Source organism: Gobio gobio, assembly GCF_949357685.1.
Source record: "Gobio gobio genome assembly, chromosome: 25".
Lineage (NCBI taxonomy): Eukaryota > Metazoa > Chordata > Actinopteri > Cypriniformes > Gobionidae > Gobio > Gobio gobio.
The window spans coordinates 20,155,381-20,177,849 of NC_137121.1; the positions used below are offsets into that span (position 1 = coordinate 20,155,381).

Consider the following 22,469-nt stretch of genomic DNA (forward strand, 5'->3'; position numbering starts at 1 on the left):
GGAAAGTTGTTTGGCGCTAGAGGCCTTTGGCTCAAATAGACTAAAGCGGGGAGCCGTGATAAAGCTCTGGACACAGAGAGGGAAACCACGTGTGATGCCGGCCAAGAATCAATATCTCCTATTCGCTACCACCGACTCCTACGAGAGGTCAAATCTACATCTTTGAGTAGATACAAACAATATTCCTCTCTCAGCTCTTTGTTTCTTTCTACAGAGGCAGAGATATCCAATCACTGTGCTTCTTACCTCTGTTTATTTCATTTTAGAAAGATGGACCATTGGAGCTGTGGCCTGCTTATGTAGGTAACATGGGTTTGAATCTGGCTCTTTTTGCTAACTATTTCTATTACAAAAAAGCTACAAAAAGGCCAAATAAAATGGTTCAACTATTAAAAAAAAAAAAAAAAATATCTCTAGGGTTTGGACAGATACTATAAAATTAAATTCCAGGACTTTAAGCACTACTTTTTTGGTTTTCAAGGACTACAATCAGAGATTTCACTTATAAAACAATATATTTATTATCTTTCAAATTCTAAAAAAGTAAATAAATAAACTAATAAAACAAAATTGTACTAATAAATTGTAGCACATGCAATGACTGTGGTAACTTTAACCATTGAAAGGATACTATGACATTCTTATTCAAACAGATTTTTTGATTGACATGAATATATATATTGACCTGAAGATAGTTGTATCAAATAATTGGATATTTATATGAGCAATATCACTCTCATAGCCATGCAAAATGGCTCTATATCTATATCAGACAGGCTGCAGCATTAATTTTGCATGAAAAGATTGTTTTTGATTTGATTTAAGACAACTACTTTTGTTCTGAAACAGAAGTAACTTAAAATGTTATGTGTGTATTTTACTTTCATTATTTTTAGTAGAGCAAAAGTACAGCGCTTCCAATAGGCTATCGGAGCAGATAACACTGGAAATTCTGACGGCATGCCTTCAGTTAACAAACATCCCACTTACATATATAAAAAATATATATATATTGTTAAATTGTATAGATACAATTATTCTTGTTTATTTAATCTTTTCATTTTATTTGTTGCACCTTTTTCTGAATATTGCTTTATTCAAGTAGTCTACATTATTTAGATCAATCAATATTCAGAAACAGGTGCAGTTATTTTCCTAAATACTTTTTTTTCTGTAGATTAAAATAAAAGAATGCTTGGTAATATTATTTTTAATATGAGATAAATCATTGCCTACCATTTCCACTGCAGTTCTTTTTTTTTCTTTGCAGAACAAAGTGAATAATACATTTCAACTTCCCAGAGGGGGAACCGACACCCCCCACCCCGGAATGCGACAGCCCCAAAAAAATGTACATGTCCCCTCACTTTGTGGGCTCTTGTATCAACCCTGGGCACAATGTAGCAAAAAGGAAATAATCATGACCCAGACCCCTGCATTTGAACTCATACGGCATGACACCCTTTTGTATTTCGACTCAAACAATCCACATTAACAATAGGCGTAATCCAAAACGGATAGCCGGAGCTATCAATCTCTTCTCTTTGTTAAATGAAGAAAAGAGAGAACTGCTAATTATGGTTCTGAGATCTTCGTCTGACTCACTTTGTTTGTCCTGTGACGATGATTCACATTACAAAATCACTCACACCTCTAACTGTAACAACCCAAAGGCAGCAAAATGATGTTTATGCGATGACATGGCAATTTACAACAAGTGTATAAAGTGCTGGAACCAACAAATTAAAAAAAGCTGATAACCCTTTTCATGTTATGAACTATACTGAATATCCAATAAAAACAAACAAACAAAAAAAACACTAAAAACTAAAAATCAACCATTTTAAATACTACAAGTGAATTTATGCGTCATTATAAAAATACAGTATAAAAAGTTTAGATTTGCTAAATATTACATTACATTTAACAGTGTTATCAAATAATTATAATAATTTGACAAGAATTTGAAATGTATAAAGCACTGCATCCAAAAAACTAAAAGCTGATATTTATTTTCATATTATGGCCTATAGCTGACACATTTTACAGTATTTTGTTTGAAAAAAATAAAAATGTAACACTAAAAACTGTGAATTTAGGCATCACAAGATTATAATGTACAATACAAAAAAAAATATTAATTTGGAGATTTGCTAAAGATTACATTTAACTGTTATTAAATTAGTGTTTTAACTTTAAAGGTGCAGTAAGCGATTTTTTTGAAACTGTAGATATTTGAAATCGAAACCCAAACACACCCCTTCACTGTTCCGGCCCCAAAATAATGAACACGCAATTCAACACAGGCAACGACTAACAGTTGGCGCAAGTATGGATGAATCAGCTGTGATTCAACAACAAGCGCACATCTTCGTTCTACTCGCGTATCAAGCAGAAACAAAGCAACCTCAGTCAATTTTCAGTCCTTCTCGCTCGCTAACGTCTCTCCAGCGCTGTAAAGCTTCTCCAATATTAATGCGGAGCCTTACGTTTGTCTGATTAGAACCTTTCTTCTTCTGATTATCTTCCTCTCACCTTTTCTCTTTGGTAATATCTCTCAACTATCTCTGTTTCTATAGTCTTTCTTTAAACCTCTATCTTACTCACTCTCTTCTCCTCTCCTACTGCTGTGCTGATTGGCTACAAGAGTGTTTTGGTGCTCTGTGGATCTAGGCCCTGTCCCAAATGTGCATCCTAATCACTCATGGTCTTCCTAGGAGTCCGCACTTTCATGACGTAAAGCCGCTTTGACTCCCGGGAAGACGTCTTCTGCGGAGCTCGCTTCAGTGTGGGAAAAGTGCGCATCGAGGCTGCATATCGACCGCAAAGGGGGCGCTCGCGAGCACCCTTCTGAAACCTAAAATAACAAATGGGACACCCTACAGTCTCATGGACTTAACGGACACATGCATGCGGCAGCCATTGCAAGTCCACAAGACCGAAAGTGCATATGAAGTGTGCCATTTGGGACCAAGCGTGCCGCAACCGTCCTGAAAAGTGAAGCCAAAGCGCCTCGATCGCCCTCAAGTGGTTGGTCCCAATATAGCTCATAAACCGTACCCCCTCAATGTATTCTAATGGGACGTGAGACAAACTAAACAATCAAATTACACTGCAAATAATTTTTTTCCAAAGATGGTTTCTGTCATTTTAGGTAGTTTTTAATCACGCTGATGTTAGTTCAAGTGTTCAAGAGCTCTGAGTGAAAGTCACTGATTTTCGGGAAGAGATTGAAGCTTTAGCTTTAATTAAAAAATGTCCATTTCACACCGACATGAGTTGTTCTGCAGTAAACTGTTCTAACAGATACTGTGGGAGTGTGGGCGGGGTTTTGATATTGCGGCTCTACTTCCTGCTCTCTACTGCGCAGATGCAGGTCCCAAATCAGCGCAAGATGTCAGCGCCATATCCGGACATTGGCGGATTCACTTTACTACAACAGAAGATAGTGAGTGGTGGTCGTTCATCTTTTTTTACAGTCTATGTTTGGGACAGGGCCCTAGAACTCTAGAGTCCATGCTGGACGATGGGACGGGGGCAACATATCCCACACAGCAAATCTTATTGGTGTAGACGTTTGAAGCCTTGAGGTATGATTTTGTGAATGATTTGGCTGTATTACAAAAATATTAATTATTAATATTGTGACGTTTTAATTCAAAATACCACACAGATCATTTTTATAGCATGTTAAAATAGGGAGTGAGCAAAAATGAGCCGTTTTTGTGTGCATCCCTTTAAATGCAAATGAGCTGGTGCCTCCACACCCCCTTTCAAGTAGAGGGCGGAGCTTCAAAGGCTTGAACCGGAGTCGGACAATTTCATCTCACAGAATGAAAATATCAGAACAGAAACTTTCAGCAGCGGTGTTCAGTTCGAACCGGAGTCGGACAATGATGCCTACAGAACCAGAGAATAAATTCTGCATAGAGATAGAACAGGTATAGTTTAGTTTAATTACGGTTAACTTATGTTGTCATCTTGCTTTTATCCACTAATAGTACAAGCTTGTTTTAGAGGACCCTGTCCAAATGATGGCCAAAACTTTACTGATGAGTTTTATGAAGTTTATTGTACGTCACACAAAAGAAGAAGCGTCCGTTTTCAATAAACTGCTTAATAAACTGGTAAACTTTATATCCGTAAAACAACTCTGATGAACTGTAATAAAGTGTGCGCTCTCCCTTTCATTACTGCTGTAACCAGTATCGCTCCGTTGGTAAAGATCCATCCTTGAATAACGACTTTTTAGCAAAACCTGCCTTGTATTGCCCCTCGTTCACTAAGCAGTCTGGAGTGAAATGATTTGCGCAGACATTAACTATTTCGGTATATTTTGGGGCGCATTACCTTCAAAAATAAAACTGATGTTGGGAGAAAATTAAGACTCTTATGTTCACTCTTACATCAAACAATAGAACACCGGGATTGCTTACGAGACATTGTTGTCTCTCCAATATTACAGATGCTTGAGCACAGCGAAAATGGGCATAGCGTTCAACTAGCTGAGGGCGGAAACTATGGTAATACAGGACTGTCAGTCAGCGGCTGTGGGCGGGGTCTGAGAATCAAAATGGCATGTCTAATGAAACCGCTTTGGTTCAATGGGGATTAAATAAAAGGAGTGGGTGGATTTTTATCATTGTAGGGTGGTTTTGTTCACACACTGCCAACACACAGTGTGTCCAAACACCATGTAAAAGTGGATTTTGCATAATAGATGCCCTTTAAGTTGTTCCAAACTTGTAGGAATTTCTTTCTTCTGCTGAACACAAAAGATGATATTTTGAAGAATATAGGGAAGGGGAACTAAACAGTTGATGGACCCCACTGACTTCCATAGTAGGGGGGAAAAAATACTATTAAAGTCAATGGGGACCATCAGCTGTTTGGTTACTGACATTCTTCAAAATAGCATCTTTTGTGTTCAGCAGAAGAAAGAAATTCATACAGGTTTGGAACCACTTGAGGGTGAGTAAATTATGACAATTTTAGTTTGGCTAATGTTTTATTGTACTTAAGACACAGAATAAATTAAGTTATTGTTTACAAATGAGCGGTTATTTTTAAATGAGCAACAAAACACATAAATAATATTTTCTAGATCGCCATAAGTACTGCAGTTTTAGTTAAAACTTTTTTTTTTAAATCAGCACTCAAAATAAATGCAAATATAAAAATGTTCAGCATTGCAAGGTTTTTATTCCCATTACCCACACACAAACCCCGGCACACACTGATGGCCAGGGCTTGTAGGTTATTTTGGAGGCTATTATTGTCTTATTTGTCACAGCAGATGTGCTCTAAAATAAAATCAGACACACTTTCGGGTAAATTATCAGCATTCATGTATGTATGCAGAAGCTACATGAATGACATGCTAATGTAAATTTATGAAGGCCTGCATGCATGAAATGTGGAAAATATAGTCTACTATTGGCCTACGGCCTATAAAAAAATATCTCCATCGCTCTCTAATAATGCCAGTAATTTCATCTAAAAGTTCTCTAAAAGTGGCACTGATTTATCTGATAAATTAATAAATACAATATAACTAAATCTCAAAAAGTGGATTATTTATAGGATATCACAGCAATATATGCTATCGTCATATGGCCCAGACCTAAAACTACTCAATATTAAAGCATTAAGGCATTAGACATATGACTTTCTGTAAAGCTGCTTTGAAACGATGTGTATTGTGAAAAGCGCTATACAAATAAATTTGACCTGACTTTGCTTGATATAGGTCTATATATCGCAGCCATGAATTAAGAACTCATTCCCCAGACTCACTAATACGTGAGCAGCACATATTACAAAGCTCTGTTCTGCCTGAAGAACCTGTAGATGCTGTCATCAAGCGTTTGAGAGCAATTTCATCTAACTTAATTCCTCTTAAGTTAAAAAAAAACATTAGCCGATTGATCCTAACTGAATTCGCCATGGTTAGCACTTAATATTTCTGAAGTACGGCCAAACAGCGTACAGTAAATCATTCATTAGACGTACATAAAAGAATGCTCATGTCTCAAGTGTCTACTACACCAATAAACTCTGCTGTATTATAAACCAGTGAAATTGGGTGTGGGAATGTGTCACCTCCCCATCATCCTGACTGTACTCTGGGGTTACTCTGTAAATCAGTCCGATCCTCTTTGTTTTTTTCTCCCAATTTTTCAACACACACACAGAACAGACATCTAGAAAAGATTCACAAAATAGTCTGTTTAGTCAACAGCGTTTCTCAGAAATCGCTTACTGCACCTTTAAATGAGCATTAGATGAAGGTAAAATAAGGGTTAAAAAAAACATTGAATTGAATAAGGGACCCAAATCATATTTAGGGATCAAAATATCATATTGAATCAGAGAAGCAGTTTTAGTACTCCAGACCTGAACACAACTGAATATATAACAAGGTCTCCCTGAGTGAACCAGCATCTGACAACAGACACAACAGGAAGATAAAGATTTCATTTATGTCATCCTGAAAAGTGTACCATGTAAAAGTGATGAGAAAATGTCTATGATGTCTGTACCCCATCAATGGTAAAGACTTTGGTCGGAATTAGTCTTTTTGATAATGAATGAGCCTTTTACTTTCCACTGACTCTACGAAAGATCTTGATGAGCTCAGGTTGGTTCATCTAAATATAGAAATTGAATCTTTGTGCGTCACTTCAATGTTTCCATTCCTAAAATTACAACAATGAGAAATTGGGCCGGGAACTTAAAGTGGTTAAAATAGAGATACTTTCAAAAACGAGAAAACTAAAAAACTAAAAAGGAAAGAAACTATGGCAACCAACCCATTTTTGGAAAGTAAATTATATTATTATATCTTTCACTTTTGGTTTAGGGATTTGAACAAAACTAAAGTATTATGTGATTTTTGTATAGTAGACGATATATATACCATAGTGCACCGCTTTTGTTTATCAAGCATTGCTCGAATGATTGGCCCTTGAAGCATAAAATCCGGCCCAGCATTTAAAGGCAATGATGTCATGTCAAATATGCATCTTTGTCATGCAGAATCATCTGGGACTCTGTCCCACCCAAATGGTGCTGCGATCTCCAACCATCTGCCGGAGGAAGATCAGTTATTTTTCCTCGAAAAACATCTTGAAATTGCATGTTGCAATATGTGACTTCTCTCTGACCAACACTACTGGCCTAATTTCATGCCATAGACACAATCTATAGTTTATGGTTTACTTTGTGTACGGTATATAGTGTCTGTATAGCATAATCTATCTGTCTATCTATATTCATTGGTGATGAGTGAAATATGTACAGTGGGGAGAACAAGTATTTGATTTTTTATTTTCCTACTTACAAAGCATGTAGAGGTCTGTAATTTGTATCATAGGTACACTTCAACTGTGAGAGATGGAATGAATCTAAAACAAAAGTCCAGAAAATCACATGGTATGATTTTTAAATAATTAATTAGCATTTTATTGCATGACATAAGTATTTGATCACCTACCAACCAGTAAGAATTCCGGCTCTCACAGACCTGTTCGTTTTTCTTTAAGAAGCCCTTCTGTTCTCCACTCATTACCTGTATTAACTGCACATGTTTTAATTTGTTACCTGTATAAAAGACACCTGTCCACACACTCAATCAAACAGACTCCAACCTCTCCACAATGGCCAAGACCAGAGAGCTGTGTAAGGACATCAGGGATAAAATTGTAGACTTGCACATGTCTGGGATGGGCTACAGGACAATAGGCAAGCAGCTTGGTGAGAAGACAACAACTGTCGGCGCAATTATTAGAAAATGGAAGAAGTTCAAGATGACGGTCAATCTCCCTTGGTCTGGGGCACATTGCAAGATCTCACCTCGTGGGGCATCAATGATCATGAGGAAGGTGAGGGATCAGCCCAGAACTACACGGCAGGATCTGGTCAATGACCTACTAATCTAAAAAGCTTGTCTTCACTGAATGAGGAAGTGTCCGTGTTTTCTCAGCTGTCGCCACAAATGTTTTGGAATGTTGGAGCTCTGAAACATCACAGACGTCGCAAACCTGCGTTGCGGCTGATGTGAATGGTTTTGACGCGAACTATTCGCACACGAAATATTCGTTTTCCGCTTCCAGGGTTCTTGCAGGTTTCAGAAAGTCAAATTTAAGACCTTTTTAAGACATTTTAAGACCATAAAGATTGAAATTTAAGACCTATACGACGCATTACCAAAATGATTTAAATCAAAGAAATAAAAAAACAACATACATACATATATATATATATATATTAACGCAGTGGGATTCAAATTATAGACGAGGCGGTTCAGTGTCAAGTCTTTCTTTTGAGAGACAATAACTTTATCATGCACTTTCAGCTTCACAACTTTGCAGATCGTTTACATTCACAGACAGCTACACTGCACATTGCATGAAAGGTAATATTCGAAAAATCATTATAGGGGCACTTTAAATGGCTCAAATTGGAAAAAAGCTTGTTTTTACTGAATGAACGACTGAATGCATTTTCCACCTCGATTCCGTCCAACATAACCAAAGACAAAAACAACAACAGTTTGAATTTCAAGTAAATAAACACCCTCTGGGGGTCAATTCTGGACCTCTGTGACAAAGCACACGCTCTGGGGCATTGAACAAGACATTAAAGCCTACAGCCACATAGTGATTACCGCACAAAAAGACCTTTCTCTGCCAGCCACTATGACTCCAGGCTCTTAAACCACCGTCTTTGTTTTGTATCCCGCTGTTGAGTAATTCCACACAAGCAGGCTATACCTCTTTAATTTGCCTAGGCATCTCTAATCCCAAAACAAACACTTTGCTCATCTCCATGTTCTCCACAGCAAAAATCCGGAAACTGTGGGCTGCAGAGCAAACATCGAACGTAAACAGTTCATACACAATGTATTACATTGATACACTTTTATACACGGGTATACTAAAATTAAAGCTGATTTGGAAAGTCTAGCATTTATTGTAGGCTGTGGACATTTATTTATTTTGCAGACGCTGTATTTTAGATCCTGAAGCTAAATCTGTGACAAAACACACAGCATGAGTCTGCATGCTGTGTGGACTCTTGACTAAGAATATTTCTCATTTAAAAGCACAGAAAATCTCATTTTTTATTCATTTTTATTTGATTATTAGATTCAAAGCCCTTCTCACTGATTTTAACTGTACAATATTATGAAGTTAAGTTACTTTTTTCAGATCAATTTATTCATTTAAAAATACATTTACATACAAAATGACTTAAATTAGCATGAATGAGCATTTTCTTAATTTTATGAATAAAAAAAAAAAAGAATTATATTTTAACAAAACTGCTTTACTGTTTATTAATATTTGGGGTAAAAAAAGAAATCCAACTAACATTTTGACCTTTTTATGCCAAGGCAAAGTTAGTTCAGATTGAAAAATGTCATGTGGTGCAACTGCCCAAAAACTTTTTTTTTTAAGATATATTAAATAATTTATTCATGATTTTCAAAATATTTTTATAATGAAAATTACATTTAAAAACTTTTTTGAAAATAATGATTAAGATGTGTACACTCAAATGCATTCAAGTTGTTTTTTTACCACGTTATACACACAACATTTTACAGCCATTAAACTGATGCTTTTGTTAAAAATGAAGTTTTTCAAAACCACTTAAAACCAACTTACATTTTTCAAAGATGTGTCCTTTTCTTTACCCCAGACATGAAGGACATATACAGGATGTTAAGTAACAGCATTTTTGTTACAATATTACAAATGAAAAAAATTCCTTGGCCTGTATTCAGCTGGATTCATGTAAAACGGAGTAACAAAACGGCATGTGCAAGGCAATGATGTGTGCATCTCAAGGTAATGAACACACTGGCAGAAAGAATAGAGAATGAGAAACTCACGCATTAAAGCAAATTAAATCTGCTCTTTTATAAGGCTATCCGGCAAAGTGAGATCTCCGGTCCCAGCAGTGTATAGAGCTCAGAGCCGAAATTAGCTGCAGTGCCGTTCACTTCATGACAGATGGCCAAGCGTTTTTATGCACAGATCTAAAGGATAAGAACCCACATCATAATTAATTATTTACTAAATATGTTTTTCTCATGCGGATAATCAAAGTAAGGCAGCCAGAGTAAGAAACAGTTTCATAAAAAGGAAAAATCTTGCTTGCACGCTCTCCAGCGTCCGCGTTTGTCATGTTAACATTCAAGGCAGCTGTCTTTGACATCTCGTGCGCTTGTAGTCGTGACTTAATAATGGATCAAAGGCGCTTCTGTGCCCTGATTGGTCGAGGGTGTACCCACTTCAAAATAGCAATCACAACATCAGCCTAAAGTATATCATTCTGTCTGATGGAACCTTGCCGGTCTGTCCAGTTGATTGCAATCAGTCACTCTGGTAAGCACATTAAAACCATCATAATCCCAAATAGCAGCCTAGAGGGATGTCAGATGGATCTGCTTTACAAATTAGGTGGCCCTTGCTTAGTGAGTGGAAGACTGCAGAATATAATGCTCTGTGCTGCTAGTGGCTGTGGAGCATTTTCCGTTTTCGTGATTAATCGGATGCAGTGCCGAAAGGTACGTTTCATCCTTTAGCTCTAGACAAAATTGCCAAAATAGCTGGGAAGTTACATTGCATAATGTGCAAAAGCTAGAGTAGCCTATTCGCAGCTCTCTTGGGGAGTTGTTTCCAGATTTCCAACCAGCCAAAGGACAGTCTGCATCTAATAAATATGTAGTGTTATTACAACGAGGAGGATAAATGGCAGATATTTTAAAACAGCTCTTTGTGTTAAAGGGATAGATCACACACGACTCATCCTCATGCAGATTATAAACCTGTATGATATTCCTTCTTTTGTTGGACACAAAGAGAGATGTTTAGCAGAATGTTCACGCAGCTCTTTTCCATACAACAAAAGCCAATTCAGGTGACCAAAAACGGACCGTAGAATTAGCCCATATGGCGACAACACCATGTTTCTGTATTTGCAAATATGATATGTACACGTCATTGGTCTTGTAACCGATCACAACATGCCAAATTTGAGCATGCACACATTTAAATTGCATAAATGGGAAGAATAACTACTGTAATTTTACTGTCTCACACAAAGACATCAAATGGTTTCCGAAAACACGTTTGGGTCATGTGTTTTTTGGACTACTTTTATGGTGTTTTTTTTTTTAATTGACAGCCATTTGGTCACCATTTACTTTCATTGTACACTGTAAACCCTAATGCTGCGTTCACACCAAACGCGAATAGAGCGTCAAAATCGCGTCTACAGCCTCTAGTTGGACGCTTGAACATTTCGAATCCATTCGCACGTCCACAGCGAATTGGACGCGTGTATAAACCGAGCGTTTGAAGCGAAATAGACGCGTGTTAAGGCGCTCCAGGAGAAATATGTCATAAAACACCACTCTGCCTCTTTTCATTTTCATTAAAAAATATATATTAAACATTAATAGCCACACAAATGTGGTCCAGGCAACGCACTACCTACATTATCTTCACTGCATGTATATCTAAATATCCTAAAAAAAATAAGTTATGAAACTTCTCTTTGCCCTCAGTCAAAACGATTTGGCAGACAACAAATGATAGATTCATGACACCAAAGATCGCCCGCTACAGGACATCCGAGCCAGTGGCAAACGTCAGAAGGACTGGCAGAGGAAAGGCTGCTCTTGCCGGGGTTAATGAGCGCTGAGCGCCCAGTGATCGCCTGGATCTCACAACTCCAAAAACGCAAGATGATTTTTTTTTTAAATAGGCGCTCTCTTTATAAATAAACCACAGATTTGAGCTTTAAACAACTACATTCTCACCTGAAAAAGTCTTAAAACTACATTTGGTGACACAATAGTAGTATTTTTAAATTATGTGGGGTTTTTCATTACGTCACTTTACCACATGACAGCAGCAAGCAGGCTCCTGATTTACGCAAATTTGACGCGAATTGAGCGGAATCGCGTCTATCGCGCCACAGGACCTCTAGACGCGAGTCAACGCGCCTTTCCATTGACTTAACATTGAAATCACTCGCTCCTGACGCTCTATTCGTATTTGGTGTGAACGCAGCATAACGCTCTAAATAATTAAGTGGTTTGAGTAGAGCCAACTCAAACTAAACAAATTAACTTTGAGTATTTAGAACTTTCTTTTTCTTTTAAGTTCTCAAAACTGACACATTTTAAGTAAACTGAACTGATTCATTGTTTTGAGTTTTATGAACTTGTTTCTTTTAATTTAGACTAACTAAAATTTAACTGAAACTGGGCTGGGATTTCTATTTCCCAGCATGCTTTGCCATGACACTCAAAAGGGACAGTAAATACCAAAATTGAATAGTGTTTATTATTTTGTTATGCTAGTTTAGAAGAGTTTATGTTATGTTGGGCTTTTTTTGTAGTTACCATCATGGTGACGAGTGGAGCATGAGCTTATAGTTTGAGAACAGATATACAGTATGTTGAATGTATTATACTGCTGTCCTCATTTAGCAAGTGATATGCTATGCTAATGCTACCAAAGCATTGTGTATCCAATTAACAAGGTGGCATTTATTGAATTAGCTAGTTAATGCTATTCAAGTTTAGGCTGGGTAAACTCAGCTTGATCTGCCGGCGATTTGATTTCGCCCTGCAGCTCAGGCTGGAAACCTGTACATTCATTTATCCTGCTTCTGTTACACTTTTGCGGGAACAAATCACAGACTGGCTTATCCACCTGGCACGCTATTGGCGGGTTTAACATGATGACGGATAGAGAAGCGATGGATTGATGGCCATTGATCACGCCTCTTGTGGTCTGATTGGTTGAAGGATTATCCAATTGCGTATAGAGTTATTTGAATTATGCTCGTTGATCACACCTCTTGTGGTCTGATTGGTTGAAGAACTATCCAATTGCGTATAGAGTCATTTGAATTATGCTCGTTGATCACGCCTCTTGTGGTCTGATTGGTTGAAGAACTATCCAATTGCGTATAGAGTCATTTGAATTATGCTCGTTGATCACGCCTCTTGTGGTCTGATTGGTTGAAGAATTATCCAATTGCGTATAGAGTCATTTGAATTATGCTCGTTGATCACACCTCTTGTGCAGCAGAAAATACCTAGCAGACTCCCAAGACCAATGTTCAATCTTAAATTGAGCTTGGTCTGGTGATAGCCAGACAAATTCAAGTTTCCACTACTAAAATTTTGATTACATTAAGTTAAATGTATGAATTAGCTTACTCAAATATTTCAAGTTCATAGCAATTAAAATGTATAATGACAAAATAAAAATATGCAAGTTCTGCTTACTTAAACGTTAAATTTCTTAACTTAAACGTACATTTTTTTACTTGTTCGGTTTTACAGTGTATGGCAAGGAGTAGCATGAACATTCTGCCCATCATCTCTTTTTGAGTTTGAGTGAAGAAAAAGTCACACAGCTTGGGTAAAAAAAATAAACAGCTGTCAACTGCCATCTGAGCATACTGAGGTAGACAAGTAAATAATATTTTCGAATGCCTTTAGAAATATGAGACTGCGAGACGCAGGTTCAGTGACTTAACCAGAAGCAGGTGGGCAACATTTTCCTTGTGCTTTACACAGAAATAGTTTTTTGATAAAAATGTAATGGTTTAACTAACGCAGATGGCAATGCACTGCTGTCAATGAACTGTGCATTTTAGGGGAGAGTGGGGTAAGATGAATCACTTTTTTTTTTACTTAAACTGTCCTCTATGCAACATTGTTAATTATTTCAAAAAATATCAAATGTACACCTAAATATGTTGTCTGATATCAACTGAACATAATTTAAATTAAATAATAAACTTCATAATATGCACAATAACAGTTTTATAAATTGGTAATACATTAACATGACGTATAATATACATTTTTATACCTAAATAATCTAATCTACCAAGTGCATCTCTCAGTCTGGCTGTAGGTGATGGGTTCTTTCTAAATATATGATCAACATTATGCACAGTTTGCTAGATTAAGGGGCGACACATCTTACCCCACTCTTATGTGTACTCTTTATAGCTGTAAAGGAAAGGGAGATCAGACGAGATGGGAAATGATGGTGAAATATTGAAAAACACAGATGAAAGAAGATGACTTATTTAAAATGGACTAAATGCAAGATGAAATACCAAATCTATCCCACATCTCTAAGGAAAATGCCGACCATTATGACAGAATAATGACTGTCATGGATAAATTACACTTCAAAGCAAAATAAGTTAAACCCCCAAGCTGCAGAAATCTGCTCAGAGTCATGTTCGTGTTAATCAGTTTGCAAATCCATTTGTGCAAACTGAATATGTTATATAACCAATTATTGCACTTCACAACGGAAAAATAATGTGATTATATTGCTGATATTTAAAAACTGACAGCGCATCAAAAGAGTCTGGAAAACCGAAGGTCGCAGCACTGGATCGTTCGATGCGCTGAGAGCGAAGTAGTGTAGCCGCACAGGATTACGAGACCACTAAACCAAATATCTGGCCCAGAAGATTAAATGAAAACATGAAAGACGACTTCTAAAATAAGACGGCAATAGACGTGCTTTATTCCAATTGAAACGTGTTGCTGTGCAGAAATGTGATGGTATGAAGGCAGCCTAGTTGACTATTTAGCTTGATATTTATATAACTGTCAGAATTGGGTCATTATGACAAGTTGGGCATCAAAGTCCCTGTAACCACCAAGCCACAAAAGTGAGTCCTGGACATGCTCCAAGACACACCAATACAAACACACCATTGCTTCCATCACATCAAAGCAGGACAGACTGACTGAGATTTAAAAAAAAAAAAATGTTTTGGCAGTCAGCCCATCAGATCCCACGGCATAGGATACACATGCATATAATGCAAACTATTACCTACTGTATCTGTTCATACAATGTAAATTATTATTGCTTTAATATGTCTTAAAATGATAGTTTGAAAAGGAAGTCATCATTTACTCACCCTGGTGTTGTCGTAATGGTATATGTCCTTCTTTCTTATAATGGCAGTGAATAGCAACCAACATCAAGCTTTTAAAAAAGACGCAAAAGTATCACAGAATGATCCCATGTGACACGTTTCTGGGAGTGTTCTGGGAGTATACGATATGAAATGTTATGTATTTAACAAAAATCCAGACCATGGCCATTGGTCTTCAGTGCATGGCGTCCGTCTCGGACAGAAAAAGCACACAAGTTGTGAGAAATCAAGATGAACAAAAATGCGACACGAAATACAATCCATGTGCCGCCTTCTCTGAGGTGAATATATCTGTTGTGTTCGTCGTAACAAGAAGTTATCATCACATTCACATCCGTCAATTATCATTCTGACTGTCATCAGACAAACGGAGTTCCGGTCCGCATATATTTAACTCAGTGAAGACGGATACCGTTGTGGGATTTCAGGACGTTGTACCGCGTTTTAGTTCATCTTGGTTTCTCACTAGTGTGCTTTTTCTGGGAGAGACGGAGTGAACTGCTAATGAATGAACGTTCAGTTTTTTTGGTTTTGGACACCACTGACCTTCATTGTATAGACAAAAACTGTTAAAAACTTCTGTTCCACAGAAGAAAGAAACATGTATGTTTGGAACAACATGCGGGTGAGTAAATTATGACAGAACTTTCATTTTTGGGTGAACTATCCCTTTAAATACCAGTTCAAATTACACAACTATTAGAAAAAAACACCAAGTCAAAACGAGAGAATCTTCTAATGGAATCACAAAAACCCAGGTTCCAATCCCAAATTTGGATATTCGCAAGGTATATTAGTTAGCGTTCAATAGCCACCCCACAAGTCAACAGGCCTACAATGAGAAATTAAGGTGCATCCTATGGCCAGTTCATTCCTGCATTCGAATGACTTACTGTACCATTTTTCAATCATTAAAATAAATTTATTTAGCTAGCCTCTGTTTTTTTTTCAATACAAGCACACTATAAAACGCCTCACGGACAAGTTACCCAAACCCTGATCTTCAGCAGCCAGTCAATATTTACTCAGTCAGTCCACTGATCTGGATCTCCCTAGACACCGCCAATGCTTGCATCAAGATATTTTTTGCTTTCACTTGGGAACTGGGGATGCTTTCCAAAGCACTGGCCCGGGGGCTGAAGATTGCTTCAAACAAAAAACACTGCAAATGTACTATAAGCATTGCTGAAAACTCAACACTGTAGACCTAGACGATGCATGCCCTCAAATCCCATCACTGTAACTCAACATCTGTGTGAGAGATAACATCCCTCCTCCCATTTACACAGCAAGTCTCATCTCCTGGTCACCACCGAATGCCATTGTTTTTTAAGAGCTGCCACTTTATGGCAGGCCATTTTAACATTCATCCCTGAACGCTACCGGACTAGTATGTTTTTTAACATCCCAGTTGTTGCTAGTATATATTCCAACTTTACTAGTATATATTAACACATAATACATTAGGTACATTTAAGACGCTATGGTGTTTATCCCCAATGTTATTAGTAACATTTCTAATCTCACTAGTTACTGTTAATTTTTTTACTTACATTTAATGAAAGGCAGAATGACTACTTTGTAGTGCAATGAAATTCTAGTTACCTTTACAACTGGAATATAGCATAACATCTATTCAATTGATACCAGTGTTATTGTCTATTGTTATACTATCATTCATAAACTATTATAGTTTTTAGAGATATTTGGTATACACTTTTATTTTTTAATTTCCAGTTTTCATAATTTTAGTTTAATTTTGAGTAATTCTGTTATGTGCCTTTGTCATTTGTATAGTAATTTGAATAAGTACTAGTACTTAATTTAATAAGATATAACCTGATATAATAAGTTTTAGTACCAAATTATGTTTTATGAACAAAGTTTGGGAGGAGCACATTCAGTCAACTCAATTAATGTGATAGGAGGTATATATACAGCAGACTGTCCCAGTTTTCCAGCATCCCTCCACCACCCCATCTCCTCACTCTCCTATCCCAGGGTGGATATGCAAAATATGCATAACCTTTACTCTATGGAAGTGTGAACTCGTGAAATTAAAAGTTACTATTAAAACTAGAACAAATACCAGCAATGAATGGACTACATACTTAGAAAATATTTGATATCTGAAACAGATCCACAAAGAATGCAATGGCAAACATTTTCAATTCTCTGAGAGAATGGACTACTATAACTGTCACTATGATAGTGACTAGTAACAAAAGAAAAAGTATGCGTGTGCGTAAGTATTAGCGAAGTCACTACTGGAATAAGACCTATAGCATCTAATAAACAGTTGCTACTGAGATTGAAAATGATTTTAGTCAACAATGGATTACACCCTAGACATTAAACAGAATAAGTAGGCTAATAAAATACTGATAATGTATAGGCTACAAATACTAATAGTGCTAGTAACTAGTTAGTGCTGAGGAATAAATGTGTAGACAGCTTGCCACAGCCACCGTGCAATTTACGAGATCAATGAAATTGCCTTCAAATATTCGCCCAGTTCGCCCATGGCGGACCCGCGGGCCAAAATATCTCCAACACGGGGAGGAACACTCTCCGCCCCCTCGCGCATGATACCACGGTGCTTAGAACCCAAACAAAGCTAAATTTGTATTGACATGTTTAAGTGTCAATCCGCTACATTGTAACTTCTATTGCCACGAGCGACAATGGAACGTCCGCGGCTACAATCGATAACCGAGCCGTATCCGAGCGCACCTTTGTGTGTAAACAGGCTTTCTGCTTAAATAATGTGCAGACAGCAGCCCCAGACAGCGGAGGGGTCGCTCACTCGCTCGCTCTCTCTCACGTAGAAACGGCGGCGCGCTGATGTTTATCCTCACCTTGCTTCACGCACTTCAGCCGGAACGGGTCTTTGCAGTGCTTGATCACGGCCAGCACATCCCTGATGGTGAGCCCTGCCACCGGTGTATCGTTGACCTCCAAGAGTAGCTCGTCCTGGGACAGCTTACCGCTCTGGACGGCCACCTTACCCTGCTTCACCTCCCCAAAATAAGGGAAATTGCCGTTCTCGGCGCCCCCTTTCAAGTCAAACCCCAGCTCGCCCTCCTTATTCCTGGTGAGCACCGCTTCGTGGACTTTGTTCGTCCAGTGGTTCTTCTTCTTCAGACTCTTTGACATCGCTGACAATTGACGACTCCCCTACCAGTGTGCGTCTGCTGGATGGCACCTCATCCCTGCCCCGGTGTGGCGTATCGCGTGTCCGCGGCTGTCCTGAGGCGCGCTCAGATCCTCCGCGGCTGGCCGCTGCTCATAGTATCCATGTTGCATGCAGTGGAGTTGCGCTGAGAGCTGCAGCAGCAGTACGCAACTGTATGGAGGAGCACGCTCGCATACACGCTGACTGCCGAGTGACCCGGATGTGATGTCTACGAGGAGGCAGGAATGCTAGTGCATTCCTTAGAGCGGGCTTCACGTAAAAGTGTGTCTTGGACGAAAAGGAAAGGGAGGTGTGCAATGAAAGGTGGCTCAAACCTGATGTTTATGTTGTTCTATTGGAGAGTTTATGGAATAGATCTGTTCCAAGATTTGATTCAAGAACAAATCTCGATTCATAAGGGAAAAAAGTGCAAAGTATGTTTCCATAAAAAAATCAGTTATTATTAATCTCATTATAAGTTCCAGGCCTATACATTAAACTGTGTGTCTGAATGGAAAGAGCCAATCCCTGTGTCTCTATGATGTTCTGGTGCTGAGATATGGCTTATTCATGCGGACATTCGGTTGCTAGTGTCCTCTAAATGGTTGCTAGGATGTGGCTACACAGTTACCAAGGTTTTACTTAGAGACTGGTTTCCAAGCAAAAACAGGAGCAAACCCTCTGTGATGGTCAGGATTCCCTCGGATCCTTGAAATCCTTGAAAGTTTGTGAATCTGAAAAAAAAATGTCAAGGCCCTGGAAAGTGTTTGAAAATAAACATACACAGATACAGGTCCTTAAAGGGTTAGTTCACCCAAAAATGAAAGTAATGTCATTTATTACTCACCCTCATGCCATTCCACACCCGTAAGACCTTCTTCGGAGCACAAATTAAGATATTTTTGTTGAAATTCGATGGTGAGGCCTGCTTAGCCAGCAATGACATTTCCTCTCTCAAGATCCATTAATGTACTAAAAAAATATTTAAATCAGTTCATGTGAGTACAGTGGTTCAATATTAATATTATAAAGCGACGAGAATGAAGCAGTGTTTTGAAATCGGCCATCGCTATATGTCGTCATTTCGTTTTTTGCCGCACCAAAAATATTCTCGTCGCTTAAAGGTCCCACGGCATGGATTGTTTTTATTATTTTATAATTTTTCCTGAGGTGTACTTATATTGTTAGTATGGTGTTTACATCAAAAAATGTCATAATTTAGAAAAAAAACCCGCATATTTTCTATTTATTAGCCCTCTGTCTTGAATGCTCTGTTTGAAGGGGCGTGTCTGCTGTGAGACTTCAGTGAAAACGCCCACTGTTGTGATTGGCTGACATCTCTGCATTTGAAATGAGTATTAGATTATGTGGCGGAGGGGGCGTGGTTTAGCGAGGTCTGCAAGCGCTGCCAGAGAGAGAGAGACGGACTGCATGTGGACCAGAGAGACCTGGAGCAAGATAGCTGAGAAAGTTTTATTGTACCGAGTTGTTGAGACCGCAAGTTTATTTTGTTTGTATCTGAGAGTTCTGAATAAACACAAGTCCCAGTCACGCAACCCATGTCTTCTTCCACCTTATTCTACCAACTTTGTAACATGTGGAACCCCTCTCGAATACTTTTACTACGTTTTTTTTACCATCACAGCCGTCGAGATGAACGAATCGTCAAAGTGTTGATTATAGCATTATTTTTCGATCTTTTCCCATCACATGAAAAGCTGCAATGATCAGCATTGAGTACAGACAGTCTGTTAATCGCGTGAATGCAGTGATCTCGTCATTGCAGCACGTTTTCTCTCACAAAATGCTTTCACCACAACTAACAGCAAACACAACATTGACATGAATACAGTAAGAGCTTTGTGCAGCATAACAGCTTCATTCATTATAACGGCAGTTTGGACAAGTGTGCAGATAGACTTGCGACGTGTGATTGACAGATCCGAACATTATAAAGAGAGTGTTCTTTGATCGCTAATCTAGCGTCTAATCAAAATCGAAATAACAGATTTGTTTCATGCTACTAAGAGGATGTGAAGTTGATCGCTTTAGTCACTGGCTTGATTCACTGATTCATTACACTTAGGGCAGCATCAAGACGGCCAGTGGCGGGACTGACAGTATAAAACGATTTAGAAAGAAAGTCTGCGTGAACTTGAATGATTGGCTACACATCAGAAATCACTGATCACAGATCAGGCATTAATGAACACTGTTAAGGCCTGTTCACACCGGGACGATTTTCGCACACGTTTATCGCCGACGTTTAACGCCTCGGGACTAAACAATGGGCGCCAATGTGAGTGTTCACACCGACGCGCAAAACGCCAGGCGTAAAAGCGTCATTTTTAAAAAAAACGCCTCGGGTTAGTTTTTTTATTTTGACGCGGCGCGTAAAAAACTGTCCGACCAATGAGATCGGCGCTTTTGTTCACGTGCCTGGAGCTGCTGAAGTGACAGTAAAACACGACTTGGTGGCGCTCAAGCGCAAAACGGTCTTGCCGAGCACACATTGATACGACGAAGAAGTAGTAAGTATACAAAGAAGAAGATGAACTGCTAATGCTGCTTGCCAGTTAGCAAAAAGTGTGTGAGTGGTTTTGTCCATATACATAATATGTCTATGGTTTTGGCAAGCACGTAAATACTGTCTCTCTAATCCTACTGTGTGACAAGCGAGTGTCAGAGGCTTAAAGTGCCGCAGCACCATCTTGTGTACCGGGAGCGCATCGACTGAATGTGCACGTTCACTCGGCGCAGCGCCAGTGAAAATCGCTTGGGTGTGAACACTCAAGACGCGCCGAAAAACGGCACGAAAAACGCTGGCGATAAGCGCGCGCGATATTCGTCCCGGTGTGTACAGGCCTTTACTCATTGTTTGTGGCGGTGCTGTCGAATCCATATGGTAAAAGTCTGTTTGTAAAGCCTGTGCAGACATTGCGACTGATAAACGGAATCCATTTTCTCCAAATTCTCTGGGCGGGCAAAACAGAGGAAGGGGAGGTAACCATAGAGATGACGTTTCCCCGTATGACGACATACAGGGAAGATTCCGGATCGGCTTGTCTGAGCTCTCATTTTCTCAAAGGCAATGCAGGACACCCAGAACTCGGTTTACACCTATCAACATTTCTAGCCACTTGGGGACCATATACAGGCTATAGGGGAACTCATATTAATGTTAAAAAACCTCATAAAATGAAAATGTAATGCCATGGGACCTTTAAACTACCCAATGTTCTCAGTAAAAATCCTCCAGGTCCTGCACATTCTTTAGTTTTCCAGCATCTTTTGCATATTTGAACCCTCTCCAGCAGGGATTGTATGATTTTGAGATCCATCTTTTCACACTGAGGGACTCAAACACAGCTATTAAAAATGGTTGAAACATTCAGTGATGCTCCAGAAGCAAACACCATGCATTATGAGCCGGAGGGTGAACACTTTTGAACAGGATGAAGACGTCCAAATGTTTCTTATTTTGTTTAAATATCTTTATTTATTTTTTCTCCCCCATTTAGCATTGCCCTTCAGAAGCAACAGAAGATACTTGCATGTTTCCCGGAAGACAGATTAAGTACAATTGACCTTAAACTTTAAATTCAATAAGTTTTCACCCCCAGCTCTTAATGCGTTGTGTTTCTTTCTGGAGCATCAGTGAATGTTTCAACCTTTTTTAATAGTTGTGTTTGAGTCCCTCAATCGTCCTCAGTGTGAAAAGATGGATCTCAAAATCATACAGTCTCTGCTGGAGAGGGTTCAAATATGCAAAAGATGCTGGAAAACTGAAGAATGTGCAGGACCTGGAGGATTTTTCGGAAGAACGTTGGGCAGATTAACTGCTCAGGACAAACAAGGGACCCAAGAACAACCATCACAAAACAAAACAAAACAAAACAGCCGTGGATCCTCCAGGGAACGACACACAGTTTTGAGAACCAAGGGTTCATAAACTTTTGAACGGGTCATTTGAATAAATTCAGCTATGTGTACTGTAAACATTTTATGTAAAATATCCAACGCTATCTCACGACCAATTCGAGGTGGCTAATTCGTACGAACTCACTCGTACGAATTTGTACGTTTTGTCTAAACCCCAGTGATGGGTAGGTTTAGGGGCGGGGTTTAAGGTAGGTCATTCGTAAGAATTCATACGAATTTGTCAACTCGTCAAATACGTACGAATTAGCAAAAATCGTACACATTCGTACGAGTGAGGTCGTACAAATTCGTACGAATTAGCCACCTCGTAAAATATGTACGAATTGCCGTGAGATCGGGTTGAAAATAT

General features: G+C 38.6%; 1 protein-coding gene across 1 annotated transcript in view; it reads right to left on the reverse strand.

Annotated features, from left to right (window-relative positions):
• The window catches only part of magi2b (membrane associated guanylate kinase, WW and PDZ domain containing 2b), a 120,772-nt gene extending 102,381 nt beyond the window's left edge, over window positions 1–18,391 (reverse strand). The window contains exon 1 of the mRNA XM_079809179.1: window positions 17,862–18,391. Within this exon, the coding sequence (XP_079665305.1) occupies window positions 17,862–18,159 (298 nt within the window). The 5' untranslated portion in view covers window positions 18,160–18,391. The remainder of the gene's footprint in view (window positions 1–17,861) is intronic.
• Between the last annotated feature and the right edge of the window lie 4,078 nt (window positions 18,392–22,469).